Source organism: Pelobates fuscus, chromosome 7 (assembly GCF_036172605.1).
Source record: "Pelobates fuscus isolate aPelFus1 chromosome 7, aPelFus1.pri, whole genome shotgun sequence".
Lineage (NCBI taxonomy): Eukaryota > Metazoa > Chordata > Amphibia > Anura > Pelobatidae > Pelobates > Pelobates fuscus.
The window spans coordinates 12672787-12694464 of NC_086323.1; the positions used below are offsets into that span (position 1 = coordinate 12672787).

At 41.4% G+C, this 21678-nt stretch overlaps 2 protein-coding genes across 3 annotated transcripts in view; one reads left to right on the top strand and one right to left on the bottom strand.

Annotated features, from left to right (window-relative positions):
- ZSWIM5 (zinc finger SWIM-type containing 5) overlaps window positions 1–21678 on the top strand; it is a 54953-nt gene that overhangs the window by 27007 nt on the left and 6268 nt on the right. For both annotated transcript variants that reach the window (XM_063427703.1, XM_063427704.1), the window contains exons 2-8: window positions 13691–14047; window positions 15156–15304; window positions 17363–17513; window positions 18119–18292; window positions 19273–19449; window positions 19998–20144; window positions 21275–21412. In XM_063427703.1, the coding sequence (XP_063283773.1) occupies window positions 13691–14047; window positions 15156–15304; window positions 17363–17513; window positions 18119–18292; window positions 19273–19449; window positions 19998–20144; window positions 21275–21412 (1293 nt within the window). The remainder of the gene's footprint in view (window positions 1–13690; window positions 14048–15155; window positions 15305–17362; window positions 17514–18118; window positions 18293–19272; window positions 19450–19997; window positions 20145–21274; window positions 21413–21678) is intronic.
- The window catches only part of UROD (uroporphyrinogen decarboxylase), a 36575-nt gene continuing 22436 nt past the window's right edge, over window positions 7540–21678 (bottom strand). The window contains exon 9 of the mRNA XM_063427707.1: window positions 7540–7556. The gene's annotated coding sequence lies outside the window, so the exon portion shown is untranslated. The remainder of the gene's footprint in view (window positions 7557–21678) is intronic.

Consider the following 21678-nt stretch of genomic DNA (forward strand, 5'->3'; position numbering starts at 1 on the left):
TCAATAGAGGCAGGTAACAAGGAAGGTAATAATCATTCAGATACAAGGAAAATAAAGGACAGTACTTCTTTAAAGATTGCAGTTTGTCGGTTGATCACAATTCTAACTGAATATAAAGCCTTTGGTCAGAGTTTTGGTCTCTTTTGTATTCCTGTGTCTCTTTATAGAGTTACAAAGAGAGAAAACTATTGCTCCCCGGCACATGTAAAGGCAGCGGAGTCAAGTTAAAATGAAGGGTTCATTGTAAACACCATATCCAATATAGATTATTGTGATTTTATGGCACAAGGACACCAATGGGTTTTTTAATTCTTTTTTTTTCAGCAAAAAAACCAAAAACAAAACAGGGCTCTCCTGGTACCCAAAGAACTGGCCAATCTGCTGCTTCAGGGACAATGCATATGTCGTTCACAGCAGCTGTACACTGATCAACAACATTAAATCCACCTGTGTAATATCCTGTAGGTGCTGCCAAAACAACTCTCATGGGTTGAGGCAAGGACTCTACAATGTAAATGTATCCTGTGGTAATTGGCAGCAGAGGTGGTGGCTCCATGGATCGGATTTGTTGTTCCAGCAGATCCCACAGATAGAGATCTGGGGAATTTAGAAGCCAAGGCAACACCTAGAACTCTGTCATGTTCCTCGAACAATTCCTGAACAATTTTTTGCAGTGTGGCAGAGCGCATTATCGTGCTGAAGGAAGACTTCCATCAGGGAACACCATTGCTATGAAGCGGTATCTGTGGTCTGCGGCAATCTCTAGGCAGGGGGTATGTGTCAACATAACCGCCACATGAATGTTATGACCCAAGGTTCTAAATGGAACATGCCCAGAGCATAACACTGCATACGCTGGCCTGTCTTCTTCCCATAGTGCATCCTGTTGCCATCTCTTTCCCATGTAAATGATGCACGCACCTGGCCATCCACCTAATCTTAAAGAAAACGTGATTCATCAAACTGGGCAACCTTCTTCCATTGCTCCATGGTCCAGCTCTGAGGCTCATGTCACCCTTATACCGCTTGTGGACTGGGGTCATCATGGGCACTCTGACCGGTCTGTGGCTACGCAGCAAACTGCAATGCATTGTGTGCTCTTATCTTTCTTTCATGGCCAGCCTTAAGTTTTTCAGCAATTTGAGCTACAGTAGCTCTTCTGTGTCATCGAACGAGGTAGCCTTTGCTCCCCAAATGCATCAATGAGCCTTGGGTGCCCATGACCCTGTTGCTGATTCACCGACTGTCCATCCTTGCATTACTTTTGGTAGGTACAAACTACTGTATACCAGAAACACCCTACAAAACTTGCTGTTTGGGAGATGCTCTGACCCAGTCTCTAGTCATCACTATTTGGCCCTTGCCAAAATCACTCAGATCTTTCTACTTGTCCATTTTTCCCGTTTCCAACACATGAAATACAAGAACTGGCTGTTCACTTGCTGCCTAATATCTCCCACCCTTTGACAGGTGCCATTGTAACAATATTATTGAGGTTATTCACTTCACCTGTCAGTGGGTTTAATGTTGTGGCTGATCAGTGTTAACAGTCTTAAGGCAGAGCAGTGATTTCACAACTTTACTGCCCTCTGATCCTCTGCCTCAGTCAGTCATGCGATTTCTGTCTAGACTGCTTAAATTAAGTAGAATAATCTGGTTTAATTGTATGAGAACCACCTTAATCTGATCTGATGCATATGTTTTTGTTTAGTTTGTTTTAATTAGGACTTTATTTAAAAGGGAGCAATCACTATTGAAAACGGCATTGTCACCCGCTCTCTGAAACATGAGTATTTCATAAAGAAAGGGGCTACTTTGTCTCTCTATATTTCCTTTGCCTGACTTTCTTAGACTCTGGCCAGAACTACAGTGTCAACCCGACAGCCATCACCAATGATAGCTGCAGGGAATTGTCTGTGGTGAATCCTGCGATCCTGACATTTCTATGGTTAGCAAGCCTTGAGATGATTCTGATTGAGTTGTACAAATGTTATTTTTTTTTTATCAAGTGGCATAGCTTGACAAGGTGAGGTTATTCTCTTACTATTCTGCACCCTTGGGTAGCTTTGGAAAGTGGCATATTTAAAGGTATCTTTATTTAGGAAGGACATATTCATTGGAGCTGTAAAATACCCATGTATACCGAGGCATGTGGCTGACAAAGACACCTTGCAATTGTCAACCTGCTAAAGGCAAGTTACGTAAATCCATCATCTCTTATGAAAGAAAAGGGTTGCGTTGGGCATTTGGCAAACTGCCTTTCTCACTTCCTTAAGTCTTGCCCTGCTGTTGCCATGGGAATAGCATAGCCAACATTCCTATAGGACCGGTATCCTAGACCAGAAGGTCAGGTAGATCATTGTCGTAGGCAAGGGAGGCATCTTGTTTAAATGTAAACATTAATCTCCGATTATAATTTAATTTTGTATCTCTCAGCGTCTGCTCTGATTGTATATTGTGTATTTACCGAAGTGGTTTGTCACAGAACTAAACATACAGCAAAACCTACATTCCATGACTTACTGCTCGCTTTCCATGTTGGCTAAGCATGCTGTGTGTGTGCTTCCCTGGTAGGTATGTTGACTTATGAAATTTGCATGTCATTTAGTTTTGCACATTTGATTGATATCTGATGGCTAATGACTGGGCACATGAGCAACATGCAATTACACAGGGGAGGCCTGCATCCACTATATCTGTGATCCAAATGGTAGATCTCCGAGATGTGCCTATTTCCATGTGGCTTTCATATTAAAGTATAAGTTATACATCAAGAGATCTAGGCTCCTGCGCTGTATATTTCAGCATTACCCAGATTGTACCCAGCACAGTACACACAACCACCTACAGCATATGACACGTGATGTTACAATCTGCTTGTATGCTGCATTGAACCATTCAGGTGGGGGAAAGTATTGTATGCTATGGAAGAAAAAAATATTCATTATTTGTACTATTAACCAGGATTCAGCGTGCAACTGTATTTTTGCATTTAGGAAAAAACTATGTTTATAGATATTGTGTAAAGAGTTAAAGGGACACTCTAAGTCCTCTAACCAGTACGGTGTATTGTATGGCTTTTTGGTGCAGAAGTGGCTTACCGGTTGTAGTTGCTTGGCTGAAGGTGCCCAGAAGTCAGAAGATGTATTGGGCTCTGGGCAGCTGCCTCTTCTGCCCATAAATAAAGGCAGCCATCTCTGCAATCTGTTCTGATTTAGGACATAGTTACGTAGTCCTTGCAGTGGTCACATGGAATTTTATGCTTTTGGTTCTGAGGGCAATAAACTTACTTAGAGAATCTCTGCAACAATGAGTTAAAGTAGAACTACCTGTGGCAAAGTGATTTATTTCCCCTGTGTAGCTGCTGTGTTTCTCCCCCAGTGATTAGATTTGGGAACTGCCAGTCTGCAGTGTATTCATACTGTTTAATTACTAGTATGGGAAGAAGGAGGTTGGAAGAGGCCATTCTAATTGCTTAACTAACTGTTCTGGGCAAACTTACAATGAGCCTGGGATTCAGCTGATCGGCCCCAGCGGATTTCATGCTGCTCATTGGCTTCTTTGGGCTGATGCAAGAACTGGAAACGTTTTAATGGCAGCCGTGTGACCATAGCCAAATGTCCCCGATAGGCCCAGTCTTTCCAGTGAATAGATATTGGTGATAGATTCATCTTTTATGCAACTCAATATAGGTTATTGTATTACATGTTGTTCAGTTTTATTTATTTAAATTTGTGCCCAAGTGTAAGTAAGTATTTTATGTACCGGTATTTTATTTTACGGCTCCTGTCACTGTTTAGAGGTGTCTCTTTCAGAGGCCAAAGATGCGACCCAGAACTTTGTGCCAGTCATCTTGGCTCAAACGAGACTGCTTTGATTAGATATAGTGAGTCGCAGTGTAGACTGACATTTCCAGAGGGTTTGTTATTGGTTATCCCATCTTTCTGTGACCCTTCATCTACTGACTGTCATTTCTAGAATGCTGGTTAGAACAGCATTATGTGACCCATGTTCTTGTACATGGTAGAGTACAGAAAGGGGGAGCATACATAATGACCCATGTTTAATTAAACCAGCGCCACTAACCTATGGTTAACATCTTTATCCGCTATCCTTGGTCCTGTGTCATCAAGCACCCCTGTTTCAGAGGTACCAAATCTTCGACTTGCTACTGTCTGTCTGTCCATCCTCAGTTGTAGAGCTTGTCTTGCATTCATGAACAATAAATCACCAGCAGAAGAGGGGGCTGTCTGCCATGTACGGTCAGTTGGCAAATATAGGAGTCACCAGTCAATGTTACGAGGTCAAAACGTATACTTCAGTGACCCGCGGAACCTGGGTATATATATATAAAATGTATATACTTTTGTGGATCTGCGGAACCTGGGTATATATATAATGTATAAACTGTTGTAGAACTACCTTGAAGCTGGCAAGTCCTCATGGGAGCTGTAGTTCTAGAACAGTGATATAGCCATTTTCTCCTCTTTGATGTGTAGTGCATTATTCAGTTACATCCAGGTAATCGGAGGGTTAATTTCTCTTTGTGTTGGAGCAGTGGGCAGTGAGTAGTTCCCCTCTAGCACATTGATGCATTTAGCAATAAAGCTGAATAATACCTTCTGTGCCCCCTCGGGGTTAAATGGGAGGATGCTGTTTCATTGTAATGTAATTTTAAGGCTTCTGTTGTAATGAGTAAGTGAAATGCTAGACCTTTTTGATGCTAAACCTTCAGGCGCATACCTCTCTCTGTTCCAAGTAGCCAAAGAGAGGGGCCCTTTTGTTTTATGGGGTGTGGTGAGGGGACACGGGACTATTTCAGGAATTTGGTTCTTTAGAGGAGACTAATTTATTAGCACATTTATAGCAGTTTTTACACACTTTACCATGTGGTTTATTGCATTCTGGGGTTCTCTTACACCCCACGCACATTACTGGGCTCTTAGAAATAGGCAGCGCTTTGTACAGCGCTGCAGAGTATGTAGGTGCTTTTATACACGGGACAGTTAAGAGCTTCACAGCATCTGATATCTTATTTCGGATAGTCTATATATATTTCATTTTAAATCTCCTCTTGTAAGTATGAGAAGAAAATGAAGCAACCTTGACACAGTGTTTAAATATTGTATTTGTAAAACACTGATTTCATTGTTCTGAACAAACACATCTGCTGATTGTGTACCTAGTGGGGTGGCCACTCTCCTTGTGTATTTTTTACAACCGTCCTATCTGTTTCAGTGTAACTTTCAGGGTATTAGTCTTAAAGGAACACTATAGTCACCTAAATTACTTTAGCTAAATTAAGCAGTTTTAGTGTATAGATCATTCCCCTGCAATTTCACTGATCAATTCACTGTCATTTAGGAGTTAAATCACTTTGTTTCTGTTTATGCAGCCGTAGCCACACCTCCCCTGGCTATGATTGACAGAGCCTGCATGAAAAAAAAAACTGGTTTCACTTTCAAACAGATGTATTTTACCTTAAATAACTGTATCTCAATCTCTAAATTGAACTTTAATCACATACAGGAGGCTCTTGCAGGGTCTAGCAAGGTATTAACATAGCAAGGGATAAGAAAATCTTAATTAAACAGAACTTGCAATAAATAGGGCTCTCCTTACAGGAAGTGTTTATGGAAGGCTGTGCAAGTCACATGCAGGGAGGTGTGACTAGGGTTCATAAACAAAGGGATTTAACTCCTAAATGGCAGAGGATTGAGCAGTGAGGCTGCAGGGGCATGTTCTATACACCAACACTGCTTCATTAAGCTAAAGTTGTTCAGGTGACTATAGTGTCCCTTTAAACAGAGGCCTGCTTTTTAATGTAGCTGGGCTGTTTTGATTTTGACGAGTTGATTAATAATGATCTAAAAGGATCTTTGGTCTTATTTGTTTAGAGATATTTATTGTAAGTACATGCATGTAACTCTAAGCTTGTCTGAGTAGGGGTGGCATCGCCTCTTCTTCCTGTATGTCAAAACTCTTGTTGCAATCAATTGTTATAAGCATGCCTCTTGGCCCGTTGTTCTGCGCTTCCGCATACGTTTCCCCTTTTATTAGAAAATCATAAACTCTGCTCAGTGTAATCATAGAAAATTGGAATATAAGGGATTTGGCTGGAATAGAGCCACCCCCCCTTTTAAATTAAAACCCCGGGAGTTCAGTAAATGAGGGATGTGCTGGATTACTGTGGCTGATTAACAGGATTAAGGCGGAGAGATGAGATTTGGGGCGCGGGGTTGGGGGGGGGGGGGAGTTCTTGTATTATATTTTTTTTATTTGTTTCTCAGTTTAACATACTGTATGATGAACACAGAATTGGATTTGTACGTTTCCTGTAGTGAGGCTGCATGAAGTTACAATTGGCGAAGATCTGTTTAATCCCTTTAAGAAGGCCGTGCTGTTTTCCCCTCTGCTGTTTTAAGGGATAGTCTGCAGTACAGTAACCATTTGTGCAAATGATTGCAAACCTTCTCACTCAGTCTGCCAAATGGCTGGCTGAGCATCCTGGGAAATGTATTACTCCATCCTTTCTTGGTCAGTAAACTGAATACTGTTACTTGTAGCCCCATGCAAAGCTAAATATTCTTTCCCTAGTTAAATACTCCTATATTATGATATGGATTTCCTTGGATTTAAAGGTTTATATTTGGCGCACGTAACCTTTTCCAAGGGATGTTTAATATCCTGATGGCCTCTCAGTGTGTAAACAGCCGAGGATTGTTAGGAGGGCCTGCATCCTGTGAGATTTAAAGAATGGTGCAGTTTGTACATGAACAATTTAACAAACAAATCCTTAAACTAGCAAGAGTGTTAAACCCCTAAACACAGACTTCTGATCGTTTGGACCCCCATTTCATTTCAGCATTCTGATTGCCTTGTCATTGCCATCTACAAAATGAGCAATCTCCTTTCACATAAAAGGACATTTAAATCTGAAATGAAAACCTAGTATTCACTCCTGTTACATTACTTTTGTAATTTATGAAAACTCACGTGGCATGACAGAATTGCCCTTCGTGTGATTTTGGGCTACAATGAAATTGTCCCAGCATGCACCAATTCTTCTTTTTTTTTATTTTTATAAATAAAACTGTCTCTCCCCACCACATCTCTACTAAAACAAGCAAATACCTGGAGAATGTAGATCAGAATCACTGGAATAATTTTATATTAAATTCTCTATATGTACCTTTTCTAAAGGTATCAGTTATGTGAGAGTAATAATTTTGTATTTAAGAAAGAAATGTGGTTAAAAATGAAAAGCATACATGAAAATTGTAATGACTGACGTGTAATGATTAATTTCATGTCCGAGATTTGAAAAATATTAGCAAAAACAACTGTTTTCAATCAGGATTTTTCTCTCTGATGAAAATAAAACGGTTTATTTTTTTCATCTCTGAGTAATGTTTTGGTAAAGACGTCTTTCAGTTTAACATGAGCTGTGATGCCTGTATTGGGCCGTATTAGGGAGTCTGTTGTCTGTTTGCAAATTGGGCAATTTTATCTCTAAAGACCCAGTGGCATGGATTGCAAGCTCTATTTCCAGTGACCTTTTGTTTTGTTTTTGTAAGTGCATTTCCCAATGTTAAGGGATTGGGATACAAGCTTGGCTATGTGAAAAGTGGGGGTTGGGAAGCCGATAGGAATGGCATGGCATCTGCATAAGTGAACACTGCACAGGAGGGGATTGAAGGATGTATTGTTCCTTAACTCTATTTCTGCTGGAACAGATGGGAAGCGAAGGGGTCCTTGCTGTATGAGATTAAGAACTGGACAGGGGCGCTCATGGCTGATTTGAGGTTAACAGGACTGGAAAGAAACTCATGGCTTTTTGCACAAGGTGTCCCGGGTGAGGAGCAGATGGTAAGGAGAGGCGTCACTCAGCTTACTCAGCTGCTCAGGGAAGCTTAGAGGCCTCCTCCGGCATAAACAAGTCGACAAGCATCTTGTGGGTTTAATGCAGAGTAATGGACAAGCTCGCTGTATAAAATCTCCCCCTTTCAACTCCTATATCGCCATCTGATCTACTGGGCCAGCCTTACAGTATGAAATAATCTTGCCACAATAAGTTTATCTCAGACTGTTTTAATAAAAACCCTTAATAGATGTAATCAGCTTTGGCGTTATCCAAAAGAACACAACGATTTGTGTGACGGCTACTTTTCATACAAAAAAGGCCTGCACATACACCTTACAAAGCAGCTGGCTGGGGTGGCCAAAGGTAGATCCTAGCCCGAACTATCCTTAATGTTATGCTTTAGTAGCCCAATCAGAGCTGTAACTCCAGAACTTCTAGAGATCTACATTTTGCCACCTTTGTCTTGGGGCCTCTCGAACAAATTTCCAGATAAGAAATGAGACTCACCAAAGGTTTTAACCTGGCAGATCCCCCTCCACCAACCAATGGGTTTCTATGCTTGGCCTGCCCTGCTACAGTTGTTGTCATCAGAAAATTGCTTTGAAGTAAAGTAAAGTACACGTTTTCATGGGATGAACTGATCTAATGGCATCTCTATATGTTCTTTAGTCTAATCTCAGAATGAAAGCCTGAAATTGATTAATTTCTCCCAAAGCCTCCAGCTAGTTTGAAGGGATGCCAAACAGAAAGCTTTTGTCAGAGCTTTGCCTGAAGGAAGGACAGAAACGAATGGCCTCTTTAGGCCCAGTGCTTTGCTTTGGATTTTGGGTTTATCTTGTTTAATTATTCTATTGCAAAATATTTAAGCTTTAAATTGACTCATACAGCAGGATAAAGCTGGTAACTAGGAAGCAGCATGTCCTTGGTTATGCAAAACAAAAAACGGTCATTAATTACTGCAGTTGCCCAGAGGTTTTAGGTCATTATTTACCCATATTTACCTTCCCAACATAACTGACGGGATTTTATGAGTACGCAGATGGTAAAATGTACAGAGGGCGTATAGAGACCAGGACAGGGGTTGGCTAGCTTGGGTCCTGCAGCCTAATTTACCCAACTCTTATTATCCTCAGCCAAGAGATCATATGAGGATCCCGGGTGTCTGCAACTAGTCATGGGATTTCGTTCAGAAAAAAATATTTACTATTGTTGGTAACTTTACAAACTATAAATATAAAATGTTAGAGATACTCTAATCACTATAACCACTGTGGCAAAGTCAAATTATTTAAGGAGTGGTTACCTTGTAAAAATCACACAAACGGCTTGGGACTTCATATCAGGAACCGTACACATTATACATCTAAATCACATTTACTGATAGTGTCATTTGGCTACAGCAAATTGTGAATTAATTTATTTAGCTGCCCATATAGACCGTAAGCTGTAGTGGTTATGGTGCTTGGCGTATTGCTCAAATCTCAGTCTCTTTACCAACGTTGGTTGAGGGCAATTTTGTTTCATCAGGCCAATTCAGTGGTATTCCCGAACATATGCCCAGATTTCTTATCTTCTATCTTATTACACATTTCATGCAGTAAATGTTGCTGTAAGTTATAGTGTTTTAGTGACGTATCTGATGATATCCTCCCAGGATTTTATACTAAGGATGGCTAATCGTGGTGCTTTGTTTCTCATCATGCTCTCACAACCTTTTATTTCCACAAAAACATCATCCGAGGGGAGTGAAACTTATTGTGGTGGGTGACGATTCCATGTGGTATTTGGAGACAGGGAATCTAGCAAAATCCGAAACAGGCCTGCTCCCTTTCCCCACGGTTATTGCTGGGAATTCTGACATTCTTTCTATGTCTCTCCAAAATGTAGGCAACTGATATGTTTAGTTAATGCTTCTTAATTAAGCTCTGACCGGAGTCTGAACTGAGTGTGTATATCCAATCCATTGCACGCTGTGTGTAGTCTGTGACTCAGGACGTATTCTAGGCTCTGTGTAAACAGAGGATCCTCGCTGACTAGATCTTCCAGACCTCTTACTAGGTAACGGCCCAATCAATGTGCGTATGGTGAGACAACTGTATTTACTAAACTATGGATGATGTTTATATGACTGGGCGATAAACGGAGCCCAAAATAGCAGAGTATGAACAAGTCTAAACTTTTTTAATTGGTCATTCATTAGCATAGAAAATAAATCAATAAAATGATTAAAGTGTCATCAGAACTTCATTATTTTTTTATTATTATTTATATAGAGCCAGCAACATTCCATAGCTCTATACGATGGGTGGACTAACAGGCACGTAATTATAACCAGACAAATGGCCGCACAGGAACAGAGGGGTTACATGCTTACACGCTCATGCTTTTATTTTGGGAATGTTTTTAAAATGTCAGATAACTGTACCCATCTATATGGGAAGCTCATTAAGTAAACACGTTTGCTCTCCGACACGAAGTCTAATAAGGGGCAATTGGCCTGGATGTAATACTTCAACAAGCTTTTTTTTTTATGTTAATTTATTAATATAGTGGTATAATTGATCTATGTAGGCTTTGAATATATTATTCGGCACAATCCCATATAACTTGCTTGCATGTGGTAGCTAAGTAGTCAAAGTGTTAATGGAAGGCTGCTATTAGTCTGTTCAGTATCCGCATTGAATGGGAATCAGAGAATGGCCTGTAACACGCTGCCTTACTCAGCCATAAACCCATGGCTAAATGATATACAGGCCTTTCTTCTTCCCTACTGCCAGATTTATTTAATATCCGCCTTGTGTTTCCATTGAGATTTCAGATGGGGAAGAGGCAAAGGCTCATTCAGTATTAGAAAGGATTTCAAACATGAAAGATTTCTAGACTTGCCGAAAAGCATTTGATTCTGACTTCTTGTGGCCACAGACCATAATGGGGAACTCTTTACCATGTGTTCTTTGTATCTGATTACTTCATTGCCAAATGGTATCACTTACTCTCACATTGATCATTTCTTCAGAACATATTGTAGTTAGCAGTATGTTAATATGTGCATGCTGCACTGCTAAGCATGGTCACCGGGCTCAGAGAACCTGGCAGTATAGGCCAAGGCCCCCGGGCTGAGGACACAGCCACTGGCTTTGCACCAGGCAGGCCAATGGCTCATTGCTGTGTTCATCTCCATCGGAGCTTTTAGGCAGCTTCTAAATATAGTACTTCTGTGTACTCCTTGCTAACCGCCACAGCTGGGATATATAGTCTGTCATTTGGAAAAACTAAAATGGGGCTTGGAGCCTGTTTTCCTGTATGCATTTACTGCATATCATTATATATGGATCGTTCTCACAAAGTGTTTGCTACACTGAGGTATATTTACTCCATCACCCATGAATATACATGGAAAATCAATTCTACTATTGTATTATTAGAGGCAGAATGGCCTGTACGATGCTGTGTACTAAATCTTTATTTACAAGGACAGTAACACTGATCTACTCCCACTGTAATACTTGTACTGTACCTGTGCCTGTAATATATCGCTTACACAAAGATATTAAATGTCCATATCTAATGTTAAGACACTGCCCCTGCAGTGTTATTTTATGGCCTGGATTTGCTGTTTATTTGTGAAAGCCAATCTCAGCGCTAAACGTATTAACTTGTCATTAACCTGTGATTGAGTTGTCTTCCTTTTGCCATTCTAGTAATTTCATTGGACACCTTTTAAAGCAAGATACCGTAATACAGCTTTAGCCGTATGAACATAACTCCCCTTCCAGTATCACAGAACATAGGAATGCTTTGTGTTAAACAGATCTATTTTGTTTTAACCCTGTTCTGTTGTCAGCATGCTTCGAGCACTCCAATGTTCTTTATATTCTACATGTGTAAATAATATTACAGCCTTTTCGGGTGGAGGCACTGTAACAGCACGTTAGAACCTTCATTGGTACAGGGACATTTTCCCAGGGTTTTGTGGGTAATCTGATCCTTTGGAAAGACATCATCTGAGATTGGTCTTTTTATGTTTTTATATTTACCATTAACTATGTACAAACTAGCTGGCGTGCCTTCGCTGGGGAAGAAAGGGTGTGATGCTGGCGTTATTGGCAGATAAATGTGGAAGCAGTTTCAGTGTTTGGCCCTTCATCTCCGTCTGGGCAGCATGCGTTGTTATCCACCCGAAGTGTTGCCAGATGCTTGTTACAAGCATTTTTCCCCTTCTTATTCCATTTTGATTTGTTAAACAGCTTTCTTAGTCTATGGGAAGTAGCGATGTTATGAGTAGTGTCAGCTCTCCGTAATCTGAGCTTATCTATTGGTCGCGAGATGACCTACGAGTCACACTAACCAATAGGAAGCTGAATAGGCTCTGCTGAATATCTGTTTTTTTTTTTTCTGACGCAGAATCTCATCAAGAGAGGGAATGTTAACTTTTTCCAATTTAGATACTCCTCACCCGTGAACATAAGGACATAATGATTGGTCCTTATTTATCTCCTAGATCCAGGGGTATGCAACCTTCAGCACTCCAGATGTTGTGGACTACATCCCCCATAATGCTCTTACACCCATAATGCTGGAAAAGCATCATGTGAGGTGTAGTCCAAAACATCTGCAGTGCCGAAGGTTGCCTATGCCTGTCCTACATATAAACATAAAGCAGTATGTGGGCGGTATTGCAGTGAAGCAGTATGTGGGCGGTGTTGCAGTGAAGCAGTATGTGGGCGGTGTTGCAGTGAAGCAGTATGTGGGCGGTGTTGCAGTGAAGCAGTATGTGGCCGGTGTTGCAGTGAGGTGCAGTAGGTGGGTGGTGTTGCAGTGAGGTGCAGTAGGTGGGCGGTGTTGCAGTGAGGTGCAGTTGGTGGGCGGTGTTGCAGTGAGGTGCAGTTGGTGGGCGGTGTTGCAGTGAGGTGCAGTAGGTGGGCGGTGTTGCAGTGAGGTGCAGTTGGTGGGCGGTGTTGCAGTGAGGTGCAGTTGGTGGGCGGTGTTGCAGTGAGGTGCAGTTGGTGGGCGGTGTTGCAGTGAGGTGCAGTAGGTGGGCGGTGTTGCAGTGATGTGCAGTAGGTGGGCGGTGTTGCAGTGAGGTGCAGTAGGTGGGCGGTGTTGCAGTGAGGTGCAGTAGGTGGGCGGTGTTGCAGTGAGGTGCAGTAGGTGGGCGGTGTTGCAGTGAGGTGCAGTAGGTGGGCGGTGTTGCAGTGAGGTGCAGTAGGTGGGCGGTGTTGCAGTGAGGTGCAATTAGGTGGGCAGTTTTTCAGTGAAGCAGTAGGTGCTAATATTACAGTGCAGTGAACCAGAAGGTGGGCAGTATTGCTATGATGTGCAGTTCGGTGGGCAGTATTGGAGAGCGGTGATGATTTAGCTATAGTAGTCCTATTTCCAAACATGGCTTCACTCAGGATGTATGTGTATGGCCATGCTGGGATGCTGTGTGTGTCTGCGTATTGGCAATCTTATTACTGGGCAGATTTGCTCCCATGCATTGTGGCAGCCAGTTTGGGGGTAAGTGCGGGGTGTTTAGTGATATGTTTTCATTTTTACATTGAAGTTTCCTTAGTACTGTGTATCGATTAAATGTGTATATACCTACCTACCTTGTAAATATCCTGTAAATCCTTAACATTTTATGTAATTGTGAAATATTCACAAATACACCAGTTTAGATCTAATGACTCCAGGTAGCTGAATAAAGAATATTTGCCGTTATGGCTTGGACAGTATGAGAAAACGCGGAATAATTCTTTGTGCTGAGTTGTGATATACTATTAATTCTGTTTATAGTATCCATTGGTATTAAGCCTTCTGTTTTTTTTTTGTGTTTTTTTGCAGGCTTCCATTTAAGCGGCACTGTCATGGAACCTGCAACTCAGTCAGAGCCGGAAGTCACCTACAAAGTCGCCATAAGTTTTGATCGTTGCAAGATCACCTCAGTGACCTGTGGTTGTGGTAATAGGGATATTTTCTACTGTGCCCATGTTGTAGCGCTCTCGCTGTATCGCATCCGCAAGCCGGACCAGGTGAAACTGCGTCTTCCTATCTCAGAGACCCTCTTCCAGATGAATCGGGACCAGCTACAAAAGTTTGTGCAGTACCTGATTACAGCACATCACACAGAAGTGCTTCCTACAGCCCAGAAGTTGGCTGACGAGATTCTATCCTCCAACTCTGAAATTAACCAAGTACACGGTAATTTTCCTATTCAGCTGATCAACGTAGTCTCTTCATGCTATGTGAGTATATCACTCTAAAAGCCTATAAAGAATGTACACTGTCAGACTAATAAACATCAGTACTATTGTACATGCGCGAGAGTACAACACTAATGTCTAAGAATCCCATGAGACTGGATATTATCTTGTGATGCTAGTGACAGCTGTGGGAAGTAGCAAAACCTGATGTCTGTAGGCCCTTACTTTGTCTTATGATATCTTTTGACAGCGTTGGAAGCACAATTTCACTTAAATCCATTTTAACCTTTTTATAAAGATTTTATATTGAAAAGCTTTTAAAAGTTATGTTCTAGGTGACCAAGCCAATTTAAATAATTTGCTGTACGACCAAAAATAAACATTCTAAAATGTTAAAATGGCTTTAAGTGAAATTGGGATTCTTAGACATTAGTGTTGTACTCTCGCGCATGTACAATAGTACAGTATTCTCGTGGGCTCCGGGAGGATGTTTGCCAGGAGCTGAAGAACAAAGATGGTGGCCGTGGCTTCTACGATGTTGCCTTGGGGAGTGGTGCCGAGACTCCACAAGGTGACAGAGCGAGTTTACATGCATGTAGCATAGCTAAATTTAAGGCACAAGACTATTTTCCCTTCCTGTTGTCTGCTTTACCAGTCATGCTTCCTATGTAAATAAAATTCAAAGTGGCGGCTCATGCACTTCATTTCAGGAAGCTGATGTTTATTAGTCTGACAGTGTACATTCTTTATAGGCTTTTAGAGTGATATTCTTACTCACAGACTGACTGCTTTTCCTTGAGCAAAACTTCTAATCCTGACATTTTGCATATAAAGGTATAAATCAGTATTTGTTTTGTGTGTGGATTAAGCGGTTACATATAGTGTACTTTATTATGTGCTTTTACCAGCCCAGAAGATACTGAGATAGCGATGTAAACAAAAATCCTCTAAAACAACCCTTTTTCTCTCTCTACCATTCTCCACACAATGCATCTTATTTGGTGTTGTAGCAGCTGCTCAGGTGTTGCCTATCCATGATGCGCATCATTGAAAATGTCATATTTGTCAGTTTTTGTAAATGTTTGATTCTTTGTCTTCCCGTTTAGGAGCTCCTGATCCCACCGCAGGAGCAAGTATCAATGATGAGAATTGCTGGCATCTGGATGAGGAGCAGGTCAGAGAGCAAGTGAAATTATTCCTGTCTCAGGGAGGTTATTATAGCTCTGGGAAGCAGCTTAACTCCATGTTTGCCAAGGTGAGATTTCGTGTGTGAGTCATGGCTCAAAATTTTTGTTAGCAATTGGTGAGATACCTAGATTTTAGTAAGGCTTTTGACACTGTTGCACATAGAAGGCTTATCAGTAAACTGCAATCTTTAAGTTTGGATTCCAATATTGTTGAACGGGTAAGGCAGTGGCTGAGTGACAGGCAACAAAAGGGTTGTAGTCAATGGAGTATATTCGAAGCATGGGCTTGTCACCAGTGGGGCACCTCAGGGATCTGTACTTGGACCCATTCTCTTTAATATTTTTATCAGTGATATTGCAGAAGGTCTTGATGGTAAGGTATGTCTTTTTGCTGATATGTAACAGGGTTGATGTTCCAGGAGGGATAAGCCAAATGGCAAATGATCTAGGTAAACTAGAAAAATGGTCAGAGTTGTGGCAGGTGATATTTAATGTAGATAAGTGCAAGATAATGCATCTTGGACGTAAAAACCCAAGGGCAGAGTACAGAATATTTGATAGAGTCCTAACCTCAACATCTGAAGAAAGGGATTTAGTGGTGATTATTTCTGATGACTTAAAGGTAGGCAGACAATGTAATAGAGCAGCAGGAAATGCTAGCAGAATGCTTGGTTGTATAGGGAGAGGTATTAGCAGTAGAAAGAGAGAAGTGCTCATGCCATTGTACAGAACACTGGTGAGACCTCACTTGGAGTATTGTATGCAGTACTGGAGACCGTATATTCAGAAGGATATTGATACCTTAGAGAGAGTTCAGAGAAGGGCTACTAAACTGGTTCATGGATTGCAGGATAAAACTTACGAGGAAAGGTTAAAGGAACATGTATAGCTTGGAGGAAAGACGAGACAGGGGGGATATGATAGAAACATTTAAATACATAAAGGGAATCAACACAGTAAAGGAGGAGACCATATTTAAAAGAAGAAAAACTACCACAACAAGAGGACATAGTCTTAAATTAGAGGGACAAAGGTTTAAAATAATATCAGGAAGTTTTACGTTACTGAGAGGGTAGTGGATGCATGGAATAGCCTTCCAGCTGAAGTGGTAGAGGTTAACACAGTAAAGTAGTTTAATCATGCGTGGGATAGGCATAAGGCTATCCTAACTATAAGATAAGGCCAGAGACTAATGAAAGTATTTAGAAAATTGGGCAGTTTAGATGGGTCGAATGGTTCTTATCTGCCGTCACATTCTATGTTTCTATGGGAGAAAATGTATTCCTTAGCAGAAATTTACCCATGAAGGGTCGACTATGGCTTGCAGTGCCGAGTAACTTTTAAAGCCCGACTAGTAGCATAACACTTCAATGTTAAGACTGCTGTATATATGTGTATATTATCAAGTGCCAAAATATTCCATAGTGATGTACAATGGGTAAAATAAGCTTCTGATGAACTAATCGTGCAGAGTATCAGAACTCTCACATTCTGCCTTTAACAGCGGGTATATACTGCTTTCAGACCTGGTGAACATGTTCAAATCACTGTCTGAATAACCTTTCCAATTATGCTGGCACTGCAGGTCCCCTCTCCCACCCCCGGTAGCTGAAAAGGGTCAAAACCCCTTCAGTGACTTACCAGAGGCAGCGACGATGTCCCTCGCCGCTGCTTCTTGGTCCGCCCACGCTCCTCCCCGTCCCCACGTCATCCGGCGGGGGAGACCTAATGCATTAGATCTCTCCATAGGAAAGCATTGAAAATGCTTTCAATGCTTTCCTTTGGGGATTTTAGCGACGCTGGAGGTTCTCACACAGCGTGAGGACGTCCAGCGACACTATAGCACAGAAAACCTGTGCTATGAATCAGGAAGTGCCCTCTAGTGGCTATCTAGTAGACAGCCACTAGAGGAGGAGTTAACCCTGCGAGGTAATTATTGCAATTAATAAAAACTGCAATAATTACAGTTGCAGGGTTAAGGGTAGTGGAAGTTGGCACCAAGACCACTCCAATGGGCAGAAGTGGTATAGGTGCATGGAGTGTCCCTTTAAGTATAAATATTCTATACCTGCCCGCAAGCTTTTATGTAAATGTTTAGTGAATGTAGCATTGTAAACTTTCCTCAGGTTCGGGAGATGCTGCGCATGAGAGACTCCAATGGCGCCCGGATGCTGACCTTGATTACAGAGCAATTTATGGCCGACCCTCGGTTGGCCCTGTGGAGGCAGCAGGGAACCAGCATGACTGATAAATGTCGGCAGCTCTGGGATGAGCTAGGTGAGTGTGAATCTTGTACCCAGAATTAACAGGGCTTAGTGAAAGTATATTTGAAACACCAAAATGGAAACCTGTAGCTTATAAAGTTTACTGGACTCAAGTTGCAATGAAATTACCGTTATTTGCATCTCTTGCATGCACTTGAGCATTCGTTTAGCTCTTGACGTGTTAATTTGTTTTAGAAATCTTTTTTTTACATGCAGATTATACTTTCACTGGAGGCATTCTTTGGTTATTATTAGTAGGTATTAGAATTTTAAGATACTTTAGAAGCATTATGACACTTGCATCACCTGCCTCTTGGGCTTCGCTTCTGTCAGGGTTACTGTCTCAAAGGATGGCGTTTACCCTCTTGTGTTAATCTAGCAGCTAATATTGTGCCTCATTAAGTAATTAATTCTTTCTATCTACTAATAGCCATACATAATATTGCGGAGTGCACTGTTCATAGTTGAGGATTATGTGTCACACAGCTGGCCAGCAAACCAGTAACAGCGGACAACTGGCTGCGAGCTGCACAAATTTCCAAACAAAACTTGTTTTCAGTGTGACACCACATCTTCCTGTGCACTCGATTTTATAACTGTTATGATTGTCCCATGCAGGGGCCCTGTGGGTCTGCATCGTGCTGAACCCTCACTGCAAACACGATGAGAAAGCCAGCTGGCTCCGGCAGCTCAAGAAGTGGGGCGACATGGACATGTGTCCATTGGAAGATGGCAATTATGGCAACGATCTTCCGAATATCACCAATGCACTCCCTCAAAGCAACGGCTATGGTAAGTTAGCTGTGGCAGTATCTGGGTACTGAAGGAGGAGAGAGTGCTTAAAAAAAAAACCAGAATAAACACCCAAACTTTCAACAACAGTTAATAGAGGAATAAGTTTGGTGGTATTGGCAGTATATGACAGATGGAATTGATTTTGTCAGTTTGCATTACTCATCGTCGCTGACAAATGTTGGCACTCTGGCTGCCACAATCGAGCTTTCACAGCGTTGTCTGACATTGACTGGCAAACCTTTATCTTGTTTTTGAGTACCGAGGAGCTTTTAAACTTGTTGACTTTATGATGAACCTATGATTGAGGGCTTACTTGTCATCATTGATGCTGTCTTTTTCATCTTTTGATAACGTGTAACAGTTATTTGAGCATTTTGTCTTGATGAACCTCTTCGAATTTTTATTTTGACCTGTGGAGTCTCCCCCTCCTCCTCCTGATCATTTGATGAGCTGTATAAATCAGGCTGGGGCTCTGTTAGGTGCACTTGTCCTGATTGCCCTGCATGCTATGCTCCTCCTAGGAGGACAGAAGCTTGATTAAAGCTCTGTATTTACCCCCCTGCAGCGATGACACAATGGTGCTCTGTTTTGCAAAAGACAAACAGTTTAACCCCTTGAGTGTATCTATGCTTTTAAGCATTGCACAGGCCTGTGTCACTGAATAGGTTAAACATTTCATTAGGTATTTTTTTCTTTCCAAGAGTTTGTTTCTGAATTGTCCTTTATGCTGAGCTCAAGAATTCCTTTAACTTCTCTTGGATAATTAAAAATTTACCTTCCTTGGTATTTATAGGACAGTAAGCCATGCAAGCAAAACCCAGAATCCATAACTAAAGAGGCATGAAAATATTACAAAGGGGGTCTGGGTCTATTTGCATTCCACATTATGTAATTTCTGGTTGAAAATGTTTCCAATGTATTTCATTAGCAAAGACACTTTAAGCAAGTTTTATCCCCCCCCCCCCCCCTCCTTTTAGATTCTTTAGTGCGGCCTCGAAGGACTGTTTTCACACGGGCGATTGAGGGCTGTGACCTTCACTGGCAGGACAGTCACTTGCAGAGAATAATAAGCAGTGACTTCTACGTTTCCCCTTCCTACCAGAGGGATGGTGAAAGCCTCCTTTTCAATGCTCAAGGCCAGCCGCTGTGGCTAGGTATGTTCCATGTGATGTGAATGTAGTATGTGTATATATAATGTTAAATCTTCGTTAGTGCATGGGATAAATGTATAGATTTTTAAAGTACTTTATAAACGGTTGTTCCTTTACCCATCTCTGTCACTTCTACAGCATATTCTGCATAGACCATATTCCAAAAAACTGAGTGATGGGGAAAGTAGGAGAACCCTCCTATAGGTGGTTCTCCTGCTCTGTCACATATATTTCCCCAGCAAGCGTGAGAAACACTTTCTTCGATAATGTAGGAATGACTTGAGTAATGTGCTAGCAGTGAATCCAGTATGTCAGCATTATCAGATAGGAATACCCTGTTTGAGAATGGGCCAGTCACTCTGCAGAGCGGTAGGGTTTGTGTTAATTTGTGAAACACCCATGGACCCTTCAGGAATAGCGGTGCCAGAGTAAGGGGCAGCGAGCAGGCAAGTCTAGAACAAATCCTGTAGCAATAAAATAGTTTTTGATAAATATTTGTTGCATTATACATTCCTGTGGTAAACCATCTCTTCTGCATGCTATATCTTTAGAACACGTGCCCACTGCATGTGCAAGAGTGGACGCCCTGCGATCTCATGGTTACCCCAAAGAAGCGTTGCGTTTAGCAGTTGCCATTATAAGCACCCTAAGGCTACAGCAGCAGCGGCAGCTAGAGATATACAAGCAGCAAAAAAAAGGTACTTTTCAAAACAGTTGCTTTTTGTAGTGTTTAATGTATGACATCCATTTTGTAATATATTGTTTTGACTGCCTGTAAATGACAGGCCCTTTTTGATGTGACTGACCTTAAGTAGCCAGTGGGTTATGGGCCAAATGGCTCGGTATTTCACACAACATAAAAATGGTGAAAATGTTTGTGAAAATTGAAAAAAACCATACAGGGAACTTCTGATCTCATCATGACACGGAATCTGACAGAAGTGGAAATGTGTTTTGTGCGGGGGGGGGGGGGCGGCGGCGAGGGGTTGTGTCTAAAATATTAAAATATGCAAAGGACAAATTAGATGTCACAGTACTGTGAAAAACAAGTCATTAATCTGCTGCATGCGACAATTGTGATCATTTCTGTAACATGTGGACAACCCTAAATGGAGAGACTGGAGAATTCCCTGCAACCTCTCTCCTTCCTGCTCCTTCCATTGGACATTCCCAGTTATTATTGAAACATTTTAAGCTCTTTAAAGGAACACTATAGTCACCTAAATTACTTTAGCTAAATAAAGCAGTTTTAGTGTATAGATCATTCCCCTGCAATTTCACTGCTCAATTCACTGCCATTTAGGAGTTAAATCACTTTGTTTCTGTTTATGCAGCCCTAGCCACACCTCCCCTGGCTATGATTGACAGAGCCTGCATGAAAAAAATCTGGTTTCACTTTCAAACAGATGTAATTTACCTTAAATAATTGTATCTCAATCTCTAAATTGAACTTTAATCACATACAGGAGGCTCTTGCAGGGTCTAGCAAGCTATTAACATAGCAGGGGATAAGAAAATCTTAATTAAACAGAACTTGCAATAAAGAAAGCCTAAATAGGGCTCTCTTTACAGGAAGTGTTTATGGAAGGCTGTGCAAGTCACATGCAGGGAGGTGTGACTAGGGTTCATAAACAAAGGGATTTAACTCCTAAATGGCAGAGGATTGAGCAGTGAGGCTGCAGGGGCATGTTCTATACACCAAAACTGCTTCATTAAGCTAAAGTTGTTCAGGTGATTATAGTGTCCCTTTAAGAGCTGCTGTAAACTGATTACATAGTTTTGGAGCCTTTCTTTTGGGAAGATTCTAATGACCTTTTCATTCTTGTAGAGCTGATCCAGAGAAATTCCACTACAATCACTAATCTAGAGGGTTGGGTGGGACACCCTTTGGATCCCATCGGCTGCTTGTTCACTACTCTCACAGAGGCCTGCCGAGCAGACGAAGAAAATGCAATGGAAGCATCTGGTAAGAACAAATTCATTTTTGCAAAGAATGTATTCACCAATGATTAGAGCCATCTCGCTGTCATGTACCTTTCTTAGTATAGCCTGTGTATAAATCAGCAGAATTTAAAAGCTGACACTAATTGAATATAATACAAATAATCCTGCATTGAAATAAGCTCATGTTCTCGGCACTTACAATATATCATTAAATAGTTACTGTAAGCACCATAAGCACTGAATACAGAAGTAGTGTTTATTTTGCTATTTGGCTGCAGGACTATGTCC